Raw genomic sequence first — 23,306 nt, forward strand, 5'->3', positions numbered from 1 at the left:
ATATATTTGATAGCAAATATATACATATAATATATATTTGATAGCAAATATATACATATAATATATATTTGATAGCATTATTTTCTGTTGAGCATTTCGTTTTGAAATCATTTCAAATTTTCAGAAAAATTGCAAGGATTTTACAAAGAAATCCCAGATACTTCCTTTTGTTCAGATACTTCATTCTTAACATTTTCCCACATTAATCATGTATATGGATATATACATACATGTATGTATATGTATTTATATTTTTTTTCTGAACTATTTTAGAGTGGGTGTTATATGTCATGCCTCTTTACCCTATAAAGTTTTACATTATATCTCATAAAATCAAGAACATTCTTTTAAATTCTATTAAATATCCATAGCATGGTAATTGAATTCAGGAAATTTATCATTGATTTAATACTTGTATCTCAACTATAGTTCATTTTCCAGTTTTGCCAATTTCCCAATAATTTCCTTAATAGCAATTTTTAATTTTTGGTAGAAGATTCAGTCTAGGACTGTCAATTGCCTTTAGTTTTCATGCTTTTTAAGTCTGTTTAATATGGATTTGTTCCTCAGCGCCATTATAAATTTAAGAATACAGGCCAGTGATTTTATAGAAGTCTTTAAATTTAGGTTTCCCTGATCTTTCTTCATGATTAGATTTAGATTGTGAATTTTTGTCTGGAATGCTACATGGAACCTCTTAAATTTATGGCTTAGAATAGGATCTGTCTTGGGAAAATTCTGCGCATCTTGAGAAGATGGCTTGTTCTGCTCTGGTTGGTAGAGTGTTTGATAAATGTTAATGAGATCAAGTTGGTTGGTTGTGTTGTTCAGGTGTACTATATCCTTGTTGATTGTGTGCCTATTTGTATCAATTGTGGCGGAGAGGGGATTGAAATCTCCTGCTGCAATTGTGGTTCTGTTTCTCTTTGCAATTTTACCACTTTTTGCTTTATGTGTTGTATTAGATACATGAATGTTCAAGGTTATTAAGTCCTGTTGATTAATAAACCACTTTGTAAAATGGCCTTCCTTATCCCTGCTAATATTCCAGGCTGTGAAATGTGCTTTGTTATTTATGTAGCATTCTTTTTAGTAATGCGTGCATGGTATATCTTATTCCATCCTTTTACTTTTAACGTATTTGCATCTTTATATCTAAAGTATTATTTCTTGTAGGCAGCAAGATTTAGATCTTGCTTGTTTTCATCAGTCTATTTCTGTCTCATAATTGGGGATGTATAGACTGTTTACATGTAATGTGATTATTGATAAAACTAGTTAGGTTATGGTCCATTGTCTTTGCTTTCTTTTAGTCTCATCTTCTTTGTTTCTTTTTAAAATGTCTTTGTTTGTCTTCCTTTTGATTAACTGAGAATGTTTTATGATTCTACTTTTATGTCTTTTGTTGGGTTTTTAGCTATCACACTGTTTTGTTATTTTAGTGAATTAGAATTTATAGTGTGCAACTTTAATTATCATAGTTTATTCTTAAGTAATGTACCATTTTTCTTAGAGTAAGAGAAACTTAACAATAGGATACTTCCATTTCTCTCCTCTTGGTCTGTACACGATTGTTCATTTTATTTTTACAGGTGGTATCAGTGCCACACAGAATCTATTACATTGTTGTTAATTAAACTGTTATCTTTTATTTATTTATTTATTTATTTATTTATTTATTTTGAGACGGAGTCTCACTCTGTCCCCCATGCTGGAGTACAGGGGTATGATCTCGGCTCACTGTAACTTCTGCCTCCCGGGTTCAAGTGATTCTTCTGCCTCAGCCTCCCGGGTAGCTGGGATTACAGACACCCACAACCACACCTGGCTAATTTTTATATTTTTAGTAGAGATGAGGTTTCTCTATGTTGGCCAGGCTGGTCTCAAACTCCTGACCTCAGGTGATCTGTCTGCCTCAGCCTCCCAAAGTGCTGGGATTACAGGTGGAGCCACCACACCTGACCCAGTTATCTTTTAAAGAGATTTAAGTAATGGGAGAAAATACGCAGTTACCATTTCTGGTACTCTTCATTCCTTTGTGTAAACCTAAATTTTTATTTGCTGTCATTTTACTTCTGCCTGAAGGACTTTCTTTAACATTTCTTCTAGTTGATGATGAATTCTTGTATGTCTGCAAATGTCTTCATTGTGTCTTTCCTTTTAAAGGTGTTTTGCTGGATTTTTCTCCACAGTGCTTTAAATGTGTTTCTGTATCGTCTTCCTGCTTACATTTTTTTCTAAGAGAAATCTGATGTCATACTCATCTTTGTTCCCCTATATATAACATGTCTTTTTGGCTTCCCTCCCTTATTGTTTTAAACGTTTTATCATTAGTTTTGGGCAATTTGATTGCAGTGTGTCATGGTATCATTTTTTTCATGTTTCTCTTTTGGGGATCATTGAACTTCTTGGATCTTGGGTTTATGGTGTCATCACCTTGGGAACATTTTTATCATTTTTTCTTCAAATATCCACTACCTCCCCTCTACTGATTCTTGTTGCCTGTATATTAGGCCACTTGAAATTTTCCCATAACACACTGTTGCTCTTTATTTGCTTTTAATTATTTGTTCTGTTTCATTTTATGTAATTTCTGTTGCTATCTTATATTCACTAATTTCTTTTTTCAACGATGCTGTTAATCTTGTCCAATATAATTTTCATCTCAGATATTCTAGTTTCTATCTGTAGAAGATTAGCGTGGGTCTTTTTTACATCTTGCCTGTCTCAATTTTTTTGAACATTTGGAATAGAATGATGAACTCTCTCAGTGCTCTGTGCCGGTTATAAACTCTGTGTCAATTCTGGGCCAGTTTTGATGGACTGATTCTTTTCTTCCTTATGGGTTGCAATTTCCTGCCCATTTTCCCATCTTGCAACTCTTTCTCCTCACATCTGCCTCTGTTCTTCTTCCGTGTTCCATGGCCTGGAAATGCTCAAGGCAGAAGTTGATTGGTTCACCTTGTTTATTTCCCATCACTTATAGATAACTCTACTGCCTGATAATCAGTGCCTTGAAAACCATTGCTTCAGCCCGGGCGTGGTGGCTCATACTTGTAATCACAGCACTTTGGGAGGCCGAGGCAGGTGGATCACGAGGTCAGGAGTTCGAGACCAGCCTGGCCAACATGGTGAAGCCCTGTCTCTACTAAAAATACAAAAATTAGCCAGGCGTGCTAGTGAACACCTGTAATCCCAGCTACTCGGGAGGCTGAGGCAAGAGAATCACTGGACCCAGGAGACGGAGGTTGCAGTGAGCCAAGATTGTGCCATATCACTCCAGTCTGGAAGACAAGAGTGAGACTTCGCCAAAAAAAAAAAATTGCTTCATGTATGTTCTCTGTTTTATTTTTCTTTCTGTTTTTGTTTTTTTGTTGTTGTTCTTTGGTATGTACTGTTTCAGATTAGAGGGCATATCCAGTATCTGTTAGTTTATCACAGCTGAGGGCAGAAGTCCTAATATCTCTCTCTATATATTTTTTCTAACATATGCATTTTTTCTTTATAGAGATAGGGTCTTGCTATGTTGCCAAGGCTGGTATCAAACTCCTGGCCTCAATGAGTCCTTCTGCCTCAGCTTTCCAGAGTGCTGGGATTACAGGCATGAGCTACCGCACCTCACCTGGATCCAGTTTTGTCCATGTCCAAATGTTTTTTTTCCCTGAGCTGTTTTCGATTTTCTTCCACCTCATATGAACTGTAGTGTCAGCTTATCTAGTTCCAGGAAAAAGCTTTTTGGTATTTTTATTGGGATTGCATATTTATAAAGTAATTTAGGGTAACTGATTAAGTTGACCTTAATAATACAACTAATTTTTTTTTTTATTATTTTTTTTTATGTTTAATAGAGATGGGGTTTCACCATGTTATCCAGGCTGGTCTCGAACTCCTGACCTCAGGTGATCTACCTGCCTCAGCCTCCCAAAGTGTTGGGATTATAGGCATGAGCCACCATGCCCAAGCACTTTTACTTTTTCTTATATTCCCCTGTTGTTTTCTCTAATTGTACATAATGAGCATTTTATTAATACCTTGTTCTTGATCTTAGTGGGAAGGTATGTAGTTTTTTCCTGTTAAGTAAAATCCTGATTTTTGGACCGAGAAGACTGAGGCATAAATGTGTGTGTGTGTGTGTGTGTGTGTGTGTGTGTGTGTGTGTATACGCAAACTGTATATATGTGCTTGTGTGTAATTGAAATACATATGTCACACATATATCGTACATACTATTGCGTATTAGAGTGCAATAGTTATATTTGTGTATATACATAATATTGATGTTAATGAAGTTTCTATTTTCTTTAGTTTGTTTTTTTTAAATCAGCTTTTTCTGTCAAGCTTTTTCAAGTATCTTCATGGATACAAGACTTTTCTTCTTTGTTGTGTTATAGTGGCTTGTCATATTAATAGGTTTCCAAATATTAAACTAGTCAAATGGAAATAAGTCCCATTTGTCTGTTGTATATTATGTGTTTAAACTGGTACCGGATTTTGTTTGGTTATGTTTCATTTTGGGTATTTGTATTGATGTAAGTGGTATTGGCATGTAATTTTATGTTGTTTATTGGTTGATCAGTCTTCTAACCCCTACCGCCTCCTTACATTCTGGACTAACTTAACCCAGAAGGTTTAGCTCTCTCTCAGTGATTTTATCAGCTCCTGTGGCCTGCCTGTGGATAAGCTTGGATGTCCTGCTTTAGTTTCTCAGCCCAGCAGCCTAGCGGCTCTGCCTCTGCTATCTCTTGGGATCTACATGGTCCTAGCTGTATCACTGGGTTTGAACCCCTTGTTGATATGTTCTTTATAAATAATAGGATAATGCAACATGCTCACTGGGCACTTTCTTTTCTAAACTACAAGTTTGGGCGGGGCATGCTGGCTCAAGCCTGTAATCCCAACACTTTGGGAGACCAAGGCAGGTGGATTGCTGGAGCCCAGGAGTTTTGTATTTTTCCTTTTTTTTTTTTTTTTTTTTTTTTTGAGATAAGGTCTCACTCTGTTGCCTAGGCTGGAGTGCGGTGTTATGTTCACAGCTCACTGCAGCCTTGATCTCCCAGGCTCAAGTGATCCTCCTGCCTTAGCCTCCCAAGTAGCTGGAACTACAGGCATGTGCCATGATGTCCAGCCAATTTTTTTAAAAAATTTTATTTTTAGCAGAGATGATGTCTTACTGTGTTGCCCAAGCTGGTTTCGAACTCCTGAGCTCAAACGATCTTCCCATCTCAGCCTCCCAAAGTGCTAGGATTATAGGCATGAGTCACTATGCCCAGCCCCAACCTCTTAAAAATTGAAGCTGCTTCATGTTTGCCATTGGTACTTTTTACACCTCATCATATTCTTCCCCTTTATCCCATAGAATACACAGTGCATCTTTAAGGACTTCCAGTTAACTGAGTCTGTGAAGCCTAATCTGATGGCATAAAGTTAAAATAATTTGATCCTCTTTTGTTAAATCATTCTGCATCTTGTCTGCATTACTCTAATAACAGCTTTGGGCATTCATTCATTTAACGAATATTTACTGCTGTAAGATTGAGATGTTTGAGATAAAACTCTGCCATGCAGATAGCCAGAGGCCACTGGCCATGAGAATAAAAGAGCCAGAAGAACAAGGAGTTGAAACTAGGTGAGAGCCCCAGAGCAGTGAATTAGGAAGAAGACCAGGAACTGAGTGGTGAGCACTCCAACATGAAGTCCAGGAGAAGGGGAGGGTCTGACAGCAAAGAAGACTAAAAGAAGTGACAAGGAGTAAAATGCATATATTTGTTTTCATATTTATCTCTTTATTAGGTTGTCTACTTTTTGAGAGCAGGCATGATGTTTCACTCATATGCCCAAAACTCAGTTCAGTTTCAAAATAGGAGTTCAGTTGTGTTTCGGGTTTTTATTTTTGTGGGTAATAAATATTTTATATATATATATGTGTGTGTGTGTATATACACGTATATATACGTATATATACATGACCCCAAAGGATATGTTTCCAATATGATTTCCAATATGATTTCCCTTCCATAATCTGTAACATAAAATAAGATATACAATGTTCATGGTTAACTTTACCAGTGAGCTTTGTAAAATGTTATCCCCCTATCCCTTTTCCATATTTCCCAATTCTGATCATGTTGCCATTACAGGGGCCAGTGTCATTCAAAGATGTGGCTGTGGATTTCACCCAGGAGGAGTGGCAGCAACTGGACCCTGATGAGAAGATAACATACAGGGATGTGATGTTGGAGAACTATAGCCATCTAGTTTCTGTGGGTGAGGATAGCTTGCTTTCTGAATGCTCTCAGTTGAATGGGGTTTTATCCTTGAATTTGAAGAAATAAGTGATGACACCATTTAATTCCTTGTGGGCACTAGTTGGAGTATTTATATTATTATTCATTAAAAGGTTCTAACTTTGATGAAGTAAAAAATGGAGCACTTCTGTTATGCAGCTTATGAGGTGGCAACATCTTGTACTTCGGAGATTCTGAAGCCAAGCAGCTTGCCCAAGTCCTCCTTCTTTTCCCATTAACAGGGTATGATATCACCAAGCCAAACGTCATCATTAAGTTGGAGCAGGGAGAAGAGCCGTGGATAATGGAAGGTGAATTTCCATGTCAGCATAGTCCAGGCAAGTTAGTAGAGTATCAAATGTTAAAAAATGCTCATCCCAGACCTCTGGGAGTGACTAAAGAGTTGTTGATATGTATTCGGTACCCTCAGGCCCACCTCCCAACCCCCAAATATCACTTTCCTTCCCATACACATACATGAACTCTTCTGTTGATTTTACATTTGATTTACATTGGTAGGGATTTTTTCCATTCTAACCTGTACTGGAGACCCATTCACTTCCTCTTTCTCCAGCATGATTGGTAACTTACTTACTCCCTCGCCATTACAGAATTGTTGTGGGGTTTTGTTTATTTGTTTGTTTTTTGGAGACGGAGTCTTGTTCTGTCACCCAAGCTGGTGTGCAGTGGTATGATCTCAGCTCACTGCACCCACCACCTCCCAGGTTCAAGCAATTCTCCTTCCTCAGCCTCCTGAGTAGCTGGGATTACAGGTGCATGCCACCAAGCCTGGCTAATTTTTGTATTTTTAGTAGAGATGGGGTTTCACCATGTTGGCCAGGCTGGTCTTGAACTCCTGGCCTCAAGTGATCTGCCCACCTCAGCCTCCCAAAGTGCTAAGATTACAGTCCTGAGCCACTGCTCCCAGCCTTACGGAATTGTTTTGTTTTGGGGCATTCAGAAGTCTGACATAAAAATTAACTTGAGACTTTTATGTTCATTCTTTTTATCTTCCATTTTCTTTCCTTCCTTCCTTTAAAAATACCTTGCACTTATTTTCTGCCCTAAATTTTATTTACTTCTTTAGGCATTCAGATACCAAAACCTCATCTTCCACCTATGCTTATGAATTCAGTCACAGCTTGTAGTGTACGTCATTTCCCAAAGTCCATGCTCAGTTGATGTGACAATATAGCACTCCTCAGCTTTCCTCTCTTTCCCCAGTGCTCATTTATCACCTGTCTGTGTGTTCATTTCCCCTTCCCCATAACTGGAATCATGCTCTGTCCGTAGTAGACATTCAGGAAGTGTGAATTTCATAAGTGAATGTCTGTTCTTTTTCTTGCCTTTTCAGGAATATCACCCTTGGACCTGTTTTCCACTTTTTTGGTTTTCTTTGTATCCCTTAAAAGAGTTTATCTAATCTCAACTTCTAAGACCTTTTTTCCTGTGTATTTTTGCAGCTTGCCTCCAAATTGATATGTCTAACACTTTTAACCAGGAGTCTAGTTGAATATTTTGCTTGATAACAGCAGTACCAGTGAGATAGTTCACTTCCTTCCTTCTCAGAATGTCTGATGATAAACTGTGCACATTCCAAAATCATAAATTCTGTCTACCTTCCTCACCTCCCAGTATTTGATTGTGCTAGTCTTCTCTCCATGGTTTGTGTTCTTTGTCCTTTGTGAAATGCTTTGCAGATCGTCAGCACATTCAGTTCCTTTTGACATTAATGTTCAGTATTCTCCCATACCTGGATTACAGTGGATCCATCTTCCATTCAAATGATCATTGTTTTTTTCCTTCATCTGCTGCATTTTACTTGCCTAGATAATACATATTTTCCCTCCCTCCCTCCCTTCCTTCCTTCCATTTTGAGATGAAGTCTCGCTCTTGTTGCCCAGGCTGGAGTGCAGTGACACAATCTCGGCTCACTGCAGCCTTCCTCTCCCAGGTTTAAGCGATTCTCCTGCCTCAGCCTCCCAAAGTAGCTAGGATTACAGGCGCATGCCACCATGCCTGGCTAATTTTTATATTTTTAGTAGAGACGGGGTTTCACCGTATTGGTCAGGCTGGTCTCTAACTCCTGACTTCGTGATCCACCTGCCTCGGCCTCTCAAAGTGCTGGGATTACAGGTCTGAGCCACTGTGCCCAGCCTATTTATTTATTGAGACAGAGTCTCTGTAACTGAGGCTGGAGTGCGGTGGTGCGATCTTGGCTCAGGATAACCTCTGCCTCCCAGGTTCAAGTGATTCTTGTGCCTCAGCCTCCCCAGTAGCTGGGATTACAGGCATGCACCATCAACGCCCGGCCTGTTTTTGTATTTTTAATAGAGACAGGGTTTTAGTCTGTTGGCCAGAAGTTCAACAGAGTGATCTGCCCTCCTCAGCTTCCCAAAGTGCTGGGATTACAGGCATGAGCCACTGCACCCAGCCCCTTCATTTAATTTTAAATTGTGGTTTAAGAAACACATAACATGGCCCGGCACAGTGGCTCACGCCTATAATCCCAGCACTTTGGGAGGCCAAGGCAGGCGGATCACGAGGTCAGGAGATCGAGACCATCCTGGCGAACATGGTGAAACCCCATCTCTACTAAAAATACAAAGAAATTAGCCGGGCATGGTGGCAGGCACCTGTAGTCCCAGCTACTTGGGAGGCTGAGGCAGGAGAGTGGCATGAACCCGGGAGGTGGAGCTTGCAGTGAGCGGAGATTGCTGCTGCACTCCAGCCTGGGCGACAGAGCAAAACTCTGTCTCAAAACAAACAAACCAAAAAAACATAACATGCAATTTACTATCTTAACCATTTTTAAGTGTACAGTAATGTTCACTGTATTTGCATTGTTGAGCAATAAACTTTAGAACTTTATGCTTTACATTTGAGCTTAAAAGTTTAACTCCTTGAAGTTTCCTTCATGATTCGTTGACCACTCCAGTCTTCTCTTAATACCTATTCCACTCAGCGATTGTTTCCACAAAAAGTTAGATATGATTATATACTCCAATATGATTATACACTCTGATAGGATTATATATTCTGAGATTATGTGCTCTGATAGGATTCTATGCTGTGATAGGAGTGTATGCTCTATGAGTATATGCTCTGATAAGATTATATTCTCTGAGTATAAGCTCTGATAGGAGTATATGCTCTGTGATTCTATGCTTTTGATAGGAATATATGCTCTAAATGATTATATGCTCTGATAGGTAGGTACATATATTTGTTGCTTGAGCTTCTTCTACCTGAATTATAATCCTCCAAAGAGGAAAGACCTTTTTACTTTTCTTGCTTTGATAATGCAACATACAGTAGGTATTCAGTGGGTTTTTTTATTGACTTGCCAAGGAGCTAGGTAAAAGAAAGATCTTTATCATTAATCCATTGAGAGATCATTTATTCTGAACTATAGATTCTGATAAAACAGATAGGGGTTAGATTAGAACCTGTAAGCACCCATCAGATTAGGAACTACTTTAATTTCTATTCAGAGAGATACAAAGAAAATATGAATACTTTCCAGGGGCATAAGTTTTGGTTAGGAAATAGGATCATAGCTGCATGAACTATAAAATTCAGCTTTCACATGGAAAATTTATACTCCAATGCACATTGTGCAACTTTATGTAAAAGCTATTTTAAAATGTAAGGGAAAGAGATTCAATGAACTGGAAAGAGATTTGATAAATGTCTTCAACTTCCCCCCAAAGTATAGATAGATTTTGAGTATAGCCAACACCAGAAGTCAAACTGAGCAGAGAAGGTCACTAGCACAGACTTATGGCTGAGAATAAGCAAGGCATAGCCTAGGCTTCCAGGAGCAGAAGATGTTGGCAGATTAGTGGAATGCTAGCTTGGATATATATCGTGAATCCAGGTAGTGAAAAATATCATTAATAACCTTTCTGTTTCTTCTGTTGTAGTTTGGGTGCTGGAGCTCAGAGATGTTATAGATTTCTGAGCAGAGTACCATCAGGGTTTCTTTGAATGTGGGTGATAGCAGCTAACAATAGTTTAGTGGATCCAAAAATGTGTATGATACATAAAAATAAAAGTACATTGTAGGGGCAGCTTTGGGAATCTGAGATACAAGATTTTACACCAAGTGAAACCCAGGAGTTTGGGAACTCTTGTTTGTATTCAGAATTGGGTAAAAGAATTATAGAGACATGACTGGTGTTAGGAAATTTAAGTCGGCAAATTGAAAGAAAATTAATGGCTGAACTTAATGATCATTTGTTTTATGTTATAAACTGTTCTAAGCAGTTTACATGTACTAATTCAGTCCTTTGACAACCCCATGATTTAGGCACTCGTATTCACACTGAATTCAGATGAGTAAAACTGCGTCACAGTTATGTAACTTGACCACAGTGCCTTAGTTAGTAAATTGTTGGGGGTTTGAACTGAGGTGGCCTGCTCTGGTGTTCATGCTCTCAACCACTGTGCTTTATTGTGTAATCAGGGAAAGCAGAATTTAATGGCTAAGAAGGTTAGCTAGTATTAAATATGACTTTCAGAACACTTCAAAGATCTGGTCTTGAGTTTTTTGTTTCGTTTTTTCTTTTTCTTTTTTTAGTAGAGACAGGGTTTTGCATGTTGCCCAGACTGGTCTCAAACTCCTGAGCTCAGGCAATCCACCCACCTTGGCCCCCCAAAGTGCTAGGATTACAGGCGTGAGCCACCATGCCCAGCATGATCTTGTTTTTAAGATACCCGCTAGCTGGCCACTGTGGCTCATGCTTGTAATCCCAGCACTTTGGGAGGCTGAGGTGGGTGGATCACCTGAGGTCAGGAGTTCAAGACCAGCCTGGGCAACCTGGTGAAACTCTGTCTCTACTAAAACTACAAAAATTAGCTGGGGGCAGTGGCGTGTGCCTGTAATCCCAGCCAGTTGGGAGGCTGAGGCAGGAGAATCGCTTGAGCCTGGGAGGTAGAGGTTGCAGTGAGCCAAGATTGTGCCATTGTACTCCAGCCTGGGTGACAGAGCGAGACTCCATCTCAAAAAAAAAAAAAAAAAAAAAAAGAGATTCCTTGCCCTCTGGTCTAGCTTACATTTCTTTTGGACATTCACATGCCTGGGTCTCCTCCAGATGAATGCGAATCTTCTCTGTAAACATGAAGAAATCAGAGCATTCAGGATGTTTATTTGCATTTGTATGCAGACTAGTAAGGCACAGATTTTGGAAGGGTCTAGGCTAGTGGGGATGCTACCATCATAGTCTTGATATGAAGCAATATCTTACAGTTTAATATAAATTGTAATAGATGTCTCCCAAATGTAATCCATAATGGAGTCTTTCCTTTGCATGGAGACCTAGCACCTGTTTTTGTTCCTCCTGATTCCATTTGATCTAAGTCCTCCCATCTTTGCCTGGATCTGGCGCACTTTCAGCCACTTCTCTGCTCATCATTTGGTTTTATTTCATCTTTTCTACCAAAGTTTGAAACATAATATTTGTAAAGCAACAAAGTTACCTGTATTCAATATGAAGTTACTCTTCTATTTTCTACCACCATCTCATCTTTATCCTTTCACCGCGTGTGTGTGTATGTGTGTGTGTGTGTGTGTGTGTGTGTTTTGTATTAGAAATCAAAGGACAAAGAGAACTATGCATTTGTAATTATTTTTATTTATGGAGATCGGCTGTAAAGCCAGAGTCAACCCCACAATGGGGGCTCTTGAGTACCAGTACCTTTCCATAGCTAGTGTGTTTAGATTTACAAAGTTTGTTTACTATTTTTCCTTTTTAGAAGTCTGGAAATTTGACGACCTGATAGAGAGAATCCAAGAAAATGAAGACAAACTTTCAAGGCAAGCTGCTTGTATCAACAGCAAAACCCTGACTGAAGAGAAAGAGAATACATTTTGTCAAACTTATATGGAAACAAGCCTTGTTCCTTCAAGCATAATAGCTCATAATTGTGTCTCATGTGGAAAGAATTTAGAATCTATTTCGGAATTAATTAGTAGTGACGGAAGCTATGCCAAGACAAAACCTGATGAGTGTAATGAATGTGAGAAAACATATCATGGAGAGAAAATGTATGAATTTAATCAAAATGGGGATTCCTATTCTCAAAATGAAGAAAATATTCTTCAGAAAATTAATATTTTGGAGAAACCCTTTGAATATAATGAATGCATGGAAGCCTTAGACAATGAGGCTGTTTTTGTTGCTCATAAGAGAGCTTACATGGGGGAGAAGCCCTATGAGTGGAATGATTCTGGACCAGACTTCATACAGATGTCAAATTTTAATGCATATCAGAGATCACAAATGGAAATGAAGCCTTTTGAATGCAGTGAATGTGGAAAATCCTTCTGCAAAAAGTCAAAATTCATCATCCACCAGAGGGCTCACACAGGAGAGAAACCTTATGAATGTAATGTATGTGGGAAATCCTTCAGCCAAAAGGGAACCCTCACTGTACATCGGAGATCACACTTAGAGGAGAAGCCCTACAAATGTAATGAATGTGGGAAAACCTTTTGTCAGAAGTTACACCTCACTCAGCACCTAAGAACTCATTCAGGAGAGAAACCCTATGAATGTAGTGAATGTGGGAAAACCTTCTGCCAAAAGACACATCTCACCCTACACCAGAGGAATCATTCAGGAGAGAGGCCCTATCCATGTAATGAATGTGGGAAATCCTTCTCCCGCAAGTCCGCACTCAGTGACCATCAGAGAACTCACACAGGAGAGAAACTTTATAAATGTAATGAATGTGGGAAATCCTACTACCGAAAGTCTACCCTGATTACACATCAGAGAACACACACAGGAGAAAAGCCCTATCAGTGTAGCGAGTGTGGGAAATTCTTTTCTCGGGTGTCATACCTCACTATACATTATAGAAGTCATTTAGAAGAGAAACCCTATGAATGTAATGAATGTGGCAAAACCTTCAATTTAAATTCAGCCTTCATTAGACATCGGAAAGTACACACAGAAGAGAAATCCCATGAATGTAGTGAATGTGGAAAGTTCTCTCAGTTGGCATATCTCACCGACCATCATACAGCTCATTTAGGAGAGAAACCCTATGAATGTAATGAATGTGGGAAAACCTTCCTTGTAAATTCAGCCTTCGATGGGCACCAGCCACTTCCAAAAGGGGAGAAATCCTATGAATGTAATGTATGTGGAAAGTTATTCTCTGAGTTGTCCTACTATACTGAACATTATAGAAGTCATTCGGAAGAGAAACCTTATGGATGTAGCGAATGTGGGAAAACCTTTTCCCATAATTCATCCCTGTTCAGACATCAAAGAGTACACACAGGCGAGAAACCCTATGAATGTTACGAATGTGGAAAATTCTTCTCTCAGAAATCATATCTCACCATACATCATCGAATTCATTCAGGAGAGAAACCCTATGAATGTAGTAAATGTGGAAAAGTCTTCTCTCGGATGTCAAACCTCACTGTCCACTACAGAAGCCATTCAGGAGAGAAACCCTATGAATGTAATGAATGTGGGAAAGTCTTTTCTCAGAAGTCATACCTCACTGTACACTATAGAACTCATTCTGGAGAGAAACCCTATGAATGTAACGAATGTGGGAAAAAATTCCACCACAGATCAGCCTTCAATAGCCATCAGAGAATTCACAGACGAGGAAATATGAATGTACTTGATGTGGAAAGTCTCTGAAGTCAGATCTCAATTTTTAGAAAACTCTCTGAATATAATGAATATGGGAAATCCAATAGAAAGTCAAAGTGTTTATCTGAGAGTTCATGTTCCTGAATGGTGAGAAGCATTTAGGCGTTAGATTCATTTTAATCTGAATTTTCACAGAGAAGAATCCCGAAGAATGTAACAAGAAGCAAAACCTTCAGCAAGATCATACGACTCATCAGGCACTAGATAATTTATGCAGGAGTGAAGTTTTATAAATATTTAATATTTATTTTGGATTCAAATTGTATTTACATATCAGGGAATCACACAAAGGCAAAATCTGTCAATATGGTGAATGTGGAAAATATATTGTCTTGGAAATTTGTTCTACTAAAAGCCATATTTCTAATGTAAAATCAGGTGTTTATAGGAAAGATCTCAGAGTCTATAAGCTCTGAATAAATCTTCGCTGTATAAAATGAAGTTTTTAAATTATCACGAGTTGATCATGAGGACAGTAGCATTAAATACGGCCCATTAAATGGCCGTTTTTTATCATGTCCTAAAAAAGCAATCTAATGGTAATTCTATGCAAGTTTGGAATTGGGTGACTTGTGAAGAGGCAGTTTTCTTATTTGAATATTAGGATGGCAAATGTACTAAGACAGGATATATTGTTGGTCAGATAATATTTAGTAGGTATAAAATGGTAAAATACCTAGTTTTCTATTTAGAGGATTTTACAAATGGGTTTTTAACAAATGCCTCAGTAGTAGAAGAGGCAGTGTTTTTGTAAAGTTTTCAACTGCATCTGAGCAAGATAAGCTTTTCTAAAAGACTATTTTGATAGACTATACATAACATAATTTGGAATTAAGTCTGTTTCAGTGAAAGAGAACAAGCATACTGCCCATACTCTAAAATATCCCCAGCTCTCACACCACCTTTGTTTTTTATCCCATAGTTTTCAGTGTGCCTAGTGCCAATATTTTGTGATTTAGAAATTTTATTCAGAAACTTCTATTTGATACAAATACAGTGTCATTGTTTTGTGCATTCCCCCTTTTCCCAGTATTTTGGAACAAATTGATTCAAGTTTCTAGCAGATATTTTTTGGTCGATTAACTTAATGTCCTCACTCCATTTCTTGCTGGAACAGTTTAAGTAGCTACTGCTTCTTCGCATGACACAGGGGAATCCTGATTAGTCAAAATAATAATGATTTCATTCTCTTTGCCAGTAACTTGTTTTATAGTGGTCATATGACCTGATACTGGGTAAACAAAACAAAGATGGGTTTGTTCTGGAAAAAGGTAAAATGGTAATCAAATAGATTGTGTTCCAGGAGTGCAAAGGTGGCTTAATATTCAAAAGTCAGTTGCTATTGTACACCACCTGTAGAAAAGTAATCTGGCATGCAGAACATTCTTGTGGTAAAGTTAATGTTCATTTATGATCTTAGCAAATGATGGATTGAAAGGGACTTCCTTAATTGCATAAACAGACTTCAACAAACAGTATGATGAAATAGTGAACATTTCTCCTAAGATTATAAAAATAAGACAAGGATATCTGCTGTCAATGATTTTATTCAGCATTGTTCAGAAGGACCTAACCAGAAAACTAATGCAAGAAACAGAAACAAAAGGCATAAAGATTAGAAAAGAAGTAAAATTTTAAAAAAGAAAAAGAATATAAATCTCTGTTTGCAGATGCCATGAGTAAATTTGGTAAGTTCCCTGCATAAAAGTTAGGCAAAAAGCATTTTATGATATACCAGCAAAAATCGTGGAAAATGAAATTTTGAAAAGCAGTGCCACTTAAAAGATCCTTCAAGTGCCTAGGGGAGAAAAATGAGTTAATAAGCTTTGAAGAACTGTATCCAGAAAAGAAAATTACAAAGGAGGAGAGGGATAGGATTCCAGGACAATCTCAAAACTTGTTGGTTTTTCCCTAAATTCATTGCAACCTTAATTAAAATCCTAGCAAAGTCTTTAATGTAAATTAACAAGCTAATTCTAGAATTCATATGCATATTCAAAAGGCCAATGATTGTCAAAGCTATCTTGTAGAATGGACAGAGAGGATTGAAATTTCCAAATATCAAGACCTGTCATAAAGCCACATAAATTATGATGGTGTTATTTTGGCACAAGGATGAAAAAACTGACTAGTGGAACAGCATACAGATTCAAAAGTAGACCCACATGTATACCATCACCTGACTTTTGAGAAAGGTGACATTGAAGTGTAGTGGGGGAAAGGGTATTCTTTCCAGTAAATGTGCTTTGCCAATTAAATTTTGTAATTTAGTAAAAAGTCAGTTGACGGTGGATTGCAAATCCGAATATGAAATGTGAAAGTTTTACAAAGAAATCTTAGGACAGTTTGTAATCTTGGAGTAAGCAAAGGTTTATTGAGACCCAAAAAAGCATTAACCCATAAAATAGAACTTAATAGTAAGTTTGAGAACTTATATTTATCAGAAAGACCACCAGTAAGAAAATGAACAGGAAACCATGAGGAGGAGAAGATATTTGCAGTTCGTGTATGTGACAACAGCACTGAGTATAGCAAAAGTGTTGGCAAACTTTTTAGCAAGGTACCAGATGGTGAAAATTTTTGGCTTTGTCACAAATGCTTATCTTTGCTATTGTGTGAAAGCATCCATACACCATGCATTTAAAAAAATGAGCATGACTGCCTCCCAGTAAAACCATTCATAAACCCAGGTGGCAGTCTGGATTTGGTCTGCACTCATAGTTTTCTGGCCCCTGATCTCGAATATGTAAAGAGCACCTACAAATCAAGGGGGAAAATGGAAAGGGCAAAAGATTTTAGAGGATATCCACTCACTTTAGAGGATATCCAGACGGCCACTAAGCGTGAAAAGATGTGTTAGCTTTATTAGTAATCAGGGAAATGCAAATTTAAAACGCCATGTAGTACTGCTACCCATCCATGGAAATGGTTAAAATGAAAAGCATGAAAAAGCATCCTTTTGGCAAGGATGTAAGCAAGAGGAACTGTACACTACTGATGGAATTGCTCATCCATAAAACCATTTTTGAAAGCTGGCACTTAAAACCAAGTATACCCTTTTACCCAAACCCAGCAAAAAGGCATGTGTTTGTCCACCAAAGGACATGCAGAATATTTATAGCATAAAACTGCACAAAACAGAATTATCTTAAGGCACATGTGCAATGGAATGAATAAACAAGTAGCGTATTTCCACGGAATACTGTAAAACAGCACGAACGAAGTAGAAGTTCGTGCAATAATGTAGCTGAACTTAAAAAACCTTGCTGAATGAAAGACTCCAGACACAAAAGTCAACATGCTGTATGATTCCTTTATAATATATAAATTATAAAGACGAGCAAAACTTGTCTACGCGATTTGAAATTAGGATAGCGGTTAGTCTTGGCCAAAGCTGAAAGGGGGCATTTATCTGGTGCTGGGAATCATCTGTTTCTAAACCTGGGTGCTAAATATCTGAGTGTGTTCTGAGCTGTGCACTTAAGGTATGTGTATTTTTCTGCATGTGTGTTACACTTTCCATAAAAGTTTTTTAAAATCACAAATGGCTAACATTTGTGTTACTCGTCACTCTAATTAATTTTTCTAGATGTGTATGAATATGCTACATAACAAGAATTAAATGGTAGATTTTGCATAATTCTGTGCAGGAAATACATATTTATAGTAATTTTGATGGCAACTACTAAGATTTCCTATGCTGTCCTTAAGGCTTAGCATAATGTATATTTTAAGTGAAATATTTGAGAAGGTTAAAGAGTCATTACATACTTTGTCATCCTATATTTTTGCATATATAAATGGGTCTGAGCTGCCTCTTCAATAAAGAAGCTAATATGTAACATTTCATATTTCCCTAAACAAATTGTTTTTCCACATTTCTGAATTCGGGATTCATCTTAAGTTTTACCTTAGAGGTGACCTTTCTTGGCAGTGAATGAATTTAATGCTGACTTTGATTTGATGGAAAATTATTTTAAAAGTATTCAGCTAAACCTTTGAGGAAATCTCAGATACACAATTAACAGCACAGATGTAAGTGAATGAAAGAAACGGGTCACCAAGACTTTGCACCATTAAAAAAAAAACTTTGGTTGGGGGCTGGCTGAGCTTGTAAAAGCACAGCAAGAAGGACGTGACATTGGATGGCATAGACTATGTGTGCCTCATTTTTTGTGGTGGGTTTTTTTTTTTATTTTTAGAGTCAGGTTCTCACCATAGCCTGCAGTGCAGTGGTGCAATCACAGCTCACTGCAGCCCCGCCTTCCTGGGCTCAAATGATCCTCCCACCTCAGCCTCCTGAGTAGCTGGGACTACAGGTGCATGCCACCACACCTGGCTAATTTTTTAATTTATTTTTTATTTTTTTCGTAGAGACGGGGTCTTGCTGTGTTGCTGGACTCAAACTCCTGGGCTCAAATGGTCCACCCAACTTGGCCTTCCAAAGTCCTGGGATTCCAGGAGTGAGCCACCTCGCCTGGCCGTGTACTTTTCATTCCACCTTACTCGTTGAGGGTTAAGCTGAAGTGTGAACAGGTGACTAATGCTTTGCTGAAGGAGAGGGAATCTGGGAGTTGGTTGGGACTTGGGGGTGTGATTCCCCCACAGTGGCTCACTTTGCTCTCTCAGTCCTTTGGGCAGAATCACCAGGCAGTGTTAAGCAAGGCAGAGCCTCACCCTTCACCCCCACCGGAAGTGCCCATTTCACAGGAGATTTTCACCACCCACGCCCATATTTGCTGGTGCTTGGCTTGGGGTTGGCGAACTTTTCAATTTTGTCTTTATATCAAAAGATACAATGCAAGACTATTTCTTTATATCTGAGGCCAAAAATTCATCCACTGTTCCTTATTCCATCCTAAATTATGTCCAGATATGAGGAAGCCAAGCTCTTCAAAGAAGGGAAGCAGGCCAGGCACACCTGTAATCCCAGCACTTTGGGAGGCTGAGGTGGGAGGATCTTGAGCTGAGGAGCTCAAGACCACCCTGGGCAACACAGCCAGGCCCCTTCTCTATTTATTTTGTTTGTTTGTTTTTTGAGACGGAGTTTGGCTCTGTCGCCCAGGCTGGAGTGCAGCCCAGGCGGGAGTGCAGCGGTGCAATCTCGGGTCACTGCAAGCTCCGCCTCCCAGGTTCACACCATTCTCCTGTCTCAGCTTCCCGAGTGGCTGGCACTACAGGTGCCCGCCCCAGCACGCCCGGCTGATTTTTTTGTATTTTTAGCCGAGACGGGGTTTCACCGTGTCAGCCAGGATGGTCTCATCTGACCTCGTGATCCGCCCGCCTCGGCCTCCCAAAGTGCTGGGATTACAGGCATGAGCCACCGCGCCCGGCCCTAATTTTTGTATCTTTAGTAGAGATGGGGGGGTTTCACCATGTTGACCAGGCTGGTCTCAAACTCCTGACCTCAGGTGGTCCACCTGCCTTGGCCTCCCAAAGTGCTGGGATTACAGACGTGAGCCACTGAACCCGGCCAACATCCTCTATAAAACCCTTCTAAGAAGCAGAAATGGGGTTAACCTCCCATACCAGGAAGTAGCTATGTGTTTGGTTTTTCTTTCCAGTCAAGATTGCAGCACTTCCCTGGAGAAAATGAGTTCTGACAAAAATAACCAGACATTTGAGGAACTCAATCACCAAAGAAAAAACTCTACCACCTATACTAAAGATTCTCAAAGAAATAAGAATATATTGGTAATGTTTGGGAGACTGAGGTAAGAGAATCTCTTGAGGCCTGGAGTTCAAGACCTGCCTGGGCAACATAGTGAGACTCCATCTCTACAAAAGATAATTTTAAAAATTATTTGGGCATGGCTGTGTGCACCTGTGGTTCCAGCTACTCAGGAGGCTGAGATGGGAGGATCGCTTGAGCCCAGGAATTTGAGGCGACAGTGAGCTATGATCATGCCACTGCATTCCAGCTCGGGCAACAGTGAGACACTGTCTTGAAAACACAAAAGCAAAAAAACAGGCATGCAAAGCAGCAGAAAAACAGAACCCATAATGAGTAGAAAAATAGCAAAGACCCAGAAGTGGCATAGATGATGGAATTAGTGATCCGGACCTTAAAACAGCTACTATGAATATTCCCCGTATGTTCAAGAAGAATGGAGAATGAACGGGAGTGAGGGACCCGAAACGACTATGTTCCATGCTGAGGGTGGCAGAGGCTGGCCCGGATGCTGGATGAGGCTCAACTCGGGGGCCCGGGCCGTTGCACTGGGGCTGGACTGGGGCTCACAGAAGAGGGCCAGGCCCGCGTGGGTCTCCAGGGCCGTGCTCAGGGGCGTGGCCTTTTGCAGTGGGGGCATGGCTGATGAGTGGAGACTCTGCTGGACTCTGGGGGCGTGGCCGGGAATGGGTGTGGCTATGTGTAGGGGCGTGGTCATTGCGTAGGGGCTTGGGTGAAGCGTTAACCGTTGGTGGGCGTGGCTCGGGCTCGGGGGCGTGGCCAGCACGCGGGGGCGTGGCTCTGGCTCGTGTAGGTATCTGAGCTCCAGGGCAGCTCTGGGGCAGAACTGTCTGGATCTAACAATCCCTGGGGAGCCGGAGACCGGTGACCGGGCTGTGGGCTGACTCAGGGCTGCTCGAGAGACACAAGCGGGCCGTGGTGGCAGGTGAAGGGTGCTGGATGTGGAAGCCTGGCACGCAGAAGCGAGAGGCCAAAGAGGAAAGGGCGTGGGGAGGGGGCGGGGCCTCTAACGCCCACCTTGTCCCCCTACAGCCGCCCGGCCCGCAGGCCATGTGGGCCCCGCTGTTGCTGCTGCTGCTGCTGCTCCCAGCCGCCGCGGTCCCCACCGCCAAGGCCGCTCCCCTCCCGGATGCTAACACCCAGGAAGGCCTTCAGAACCTGCTTCAAGGTTTCAATCGCCCCATACTGGAGGGGAGGGGTGGGGAAGGGGAAGGGGACTGGGGACGGGGGGGATGGACGGGAAGAGAGGAAGTCAGGGACCCGGAGAAAGGAAGAGACGGAGACAAAGATGAGGCACTACAGACCCAGCACAGGGACCTGGATAAGGACGGGACCAGACAGGGGTGGGAGGGTGACTGGTTGGGTCCCGAGGGTCAGAGGGTGGAGAACACGGGGTGGGCCTGCTGGGCCCCTTGGCTTGAGGCCGGCCACACACCTGGAACCCCCAGGGCACCTGCTGCAGGACAGGGATAGCGTCCCCGATGCCCCCCGCCAGGCACAGCTACAGCACAGAGGACCCAGGGGGCTGCCTGGCTGGAGAGCATCACGCTTTCTAGCCAGCACCAGGAAGCCCCCTCTTTATCCCCTTCCCCAGGAGTCCAGGCTGGCGGAGACGGAGAGCTGCAGGCCGACTCACACCTGGCCCCGGGCTCTGGCTGTAATAATGGGGCTGTGGTGGCCTCGAGACCAGAAAGCCGGGGAGGAAGACCTGCGGCTCCGTGAGAGGCGTCCAGGATGCAGGCCACGGCGACAGGCTCCGGGAAACATGGGGCTTCCCCTGTCCCTTCCCAAGGAGTGTGGGCCTCAACGCATTGACAGGGGACAGCTGTGTGCCCTCTCCAGACCCCACCCTCAGCACCATTTATTAGAAATAATAAAGTTCTTTCTTAACTAGCGGTGCTGTTTCCTTTCTGGATGGGCCCTTGTTTGGTAGGCCAGGCTGTCTTGGGTTCCTCCCAGCTCCAGGCCTGGCCCTGTCGCCAGGAGGCACCTGCACTGGTTGAGCTCTTTGGGCCCGGTGTTCCTATTCAGGCACTGTCACTGTCTTCTGACGAAGCAGCTGTGTCCCCCAGTCGCTGATGCTGACATCCCCAGACACTTCTCTGCACTCAGTCCGCCCATGTCACCTGAAGCCCCATATGTGTACTCGATCCCTCAATGTCATCTGCAGTCCTATTTGTGCACCAGGTCCCTGTCACCTGCAGCCCCGCCTGTGCTTCCGGTCCCTGACTGTCACCTGCAGCTCCAGCCGTGTACCTACTCCCTGACCTGTCACCTGCAGCTCCAGCCGTGTACCTACTCCCTGACCTGTCACCTGCAGCCGCTCTGTGCTCTGTCCTTGACTGTCACCTGCAGGCCTGTCTGAACACTCTGCCCCTGACTCTGTCATCTCTAGATGCTGCAGCCTGTGGATGTCCCATTTGCTGGTCCCTAATGTCTCCAATGGTGGGGCACTCAGCTCTTACTCAAGACCACCTGAGATCTCAGAGGAGCGTGCTGACTTGGGCACAGTAAGCATGTCTAGTCCTGCTCCCCCACGGAGCACTGCTCACCACACCGAGCCTCCTGGCCCCAGCCTCAGTAACAGCACACGCTGGAGCCACCCTTGTTACTTTCTGTCTCAATGATTTCAAAAATACCAGTCCTGGTGGGTGTTTTGTTGTTGTTGTTTTTGTTTTTTGTTTGTTTGTTTGTTTTTGGCAGAGTTTTGCTCTTGTTGCCCAGGCTGGAGTGCAATGGCACAATCTTGGCTCACCGCAACCTCTGCCTCTCAGATTCAAGCGATTCTCCTGCCTTAGCCTCCTAAGTAGCTGGGATTACAGGCGTTTGCCACCATGCCCAGCTAATGTTTGTATTTTTAGTAGAGACGGGGGTTTCATATTGGTCAGGCTGGTCTCGAGCTCCTGACCTCAGGTGATCCAGCCACCTCAGCCTCTCAAAGTGCTGGGATTACAAGCGTGAGCCACCGCACCCGGCTGGTTTCTTAAAATGTTAAACCCACACCTGCCTATGACCCAGCCATTCCATGGTCTAGGCACTTACCCAAGAGGCATGAAAGCATGCCTCACAAACACTTGTGCACGAATGCTCATGGCAGCTTGATTTATAATCGCCGAATTTTAGAAACAACCCAAATATCAACAGGTAGAATGGATAAACACCATGATATAGCCTCATGAGGGAATGTTCAACAGCAATAAAAAGGAAAGAATTACTGACACATGCAACATGAATGGGTCTCAGAAACGCTACCCTGAAAAAAAAAAAAGCCAATTAAAAAAAGCAATAAAAATGCATATAATTTTTTTTTTTTTTTTTTTTGAGACAGAGTCTCACTGTCGCCCAGGCTGGAGTGCAGTGGCGTGATCTCGGCTCACTGCAAGCTCCGCCTCCCAGGTTCACGCCATTCTCCTGCCTCAGCCTCCCGAGTAGCTGGGACTACAGGGACCCGCCACCACGCTAATTTTTTTGTAGTTTTAGTAGAGATGGGGTTTCACCGTGGTCTCAATCTCCTGACCTTGTGATCCGCCCACCTCGGCCTCCCAAAGTGCTGGGATTACAAGCGTGAGCCACCATGCCCGACCAAGTACTACATATAATTCTATCCTTGATGAAATCCTAGAAAAGGCAAAATCTCAGGCCAGGTGCAAT

At 41.5% G+C, this 23,306-nt stretch overlaps 1 protein-coding gene across 6 annotated transcripts in view; it reads left to right on the forward strand.

Moving 5' to 3' along the window:
* The window catches only part of RBAK (RB associated KRAB zinc finger), a 27,232-nt gene extending 5,682 nt beyond the window's left edge, over positions 1 to 21,550 (forward strand). For 2 of the 6 annotated variants that reach the window (XM_031935979.1, XM_031935982.1), the window contains 7 exons: positions 6,138 to 6,264; positions 6,527 to 6,622; positions 12,042 to 14,050; positions 18,338 to 18,499; positions 19,528 to 19,677; positions 20,688 to 20,823; positions 21,250 to 21,550. In XM_031935979.1, the coding sequence (XP_031791839.1) occupies positions 6,138 to 6,264; positions 6,527 to 6,622; positions 12,042 to 13,951 (2,133 nt within the window). In that variant the 3' untranslated portion in view covers positions 13,952 to 14,050; positions 18,338 to 18,499; positions 19,528 to 19,677; positions 20,688 to 20,823; positions 21,250 to 21,550. Of the gene's footprint in view, positions 1 to 6,122; positions 6,265 to 6,526; positions 6,623 to 12,041; positions 17,825 to 18,337; positions 18,500 to 19,527; positions 19,678 to 20,687; positions 20,824 to 21,249 lie in introns of those variants that run through there. The other 4 variants (XM_031935983.1, XM_031935980.1, XM_031935981.1 and 1 more) reach the window with 4 other exon arrangements.
* The last annotated feature ends 1,756 nt before the right edge of the window (positions 21,551 to 23,306 follow it).

The sequence above is a fragment of the Piliocolobus tephrosceles genome, chromosome 8 (genome assembly GCF_002776525.5).
Source record: "Piliocolobus tephrosceles isolate RC106 chromosome 8, ASM277652v3, whole genome shotgun sequence".
Classification (NCBI taxonomy): Eukaryota; Metazoa; Chordata; class Mammalia; order Primates; family Cercopithecidae; genus Piliocolobus; species Piliocolobus tephrosceles.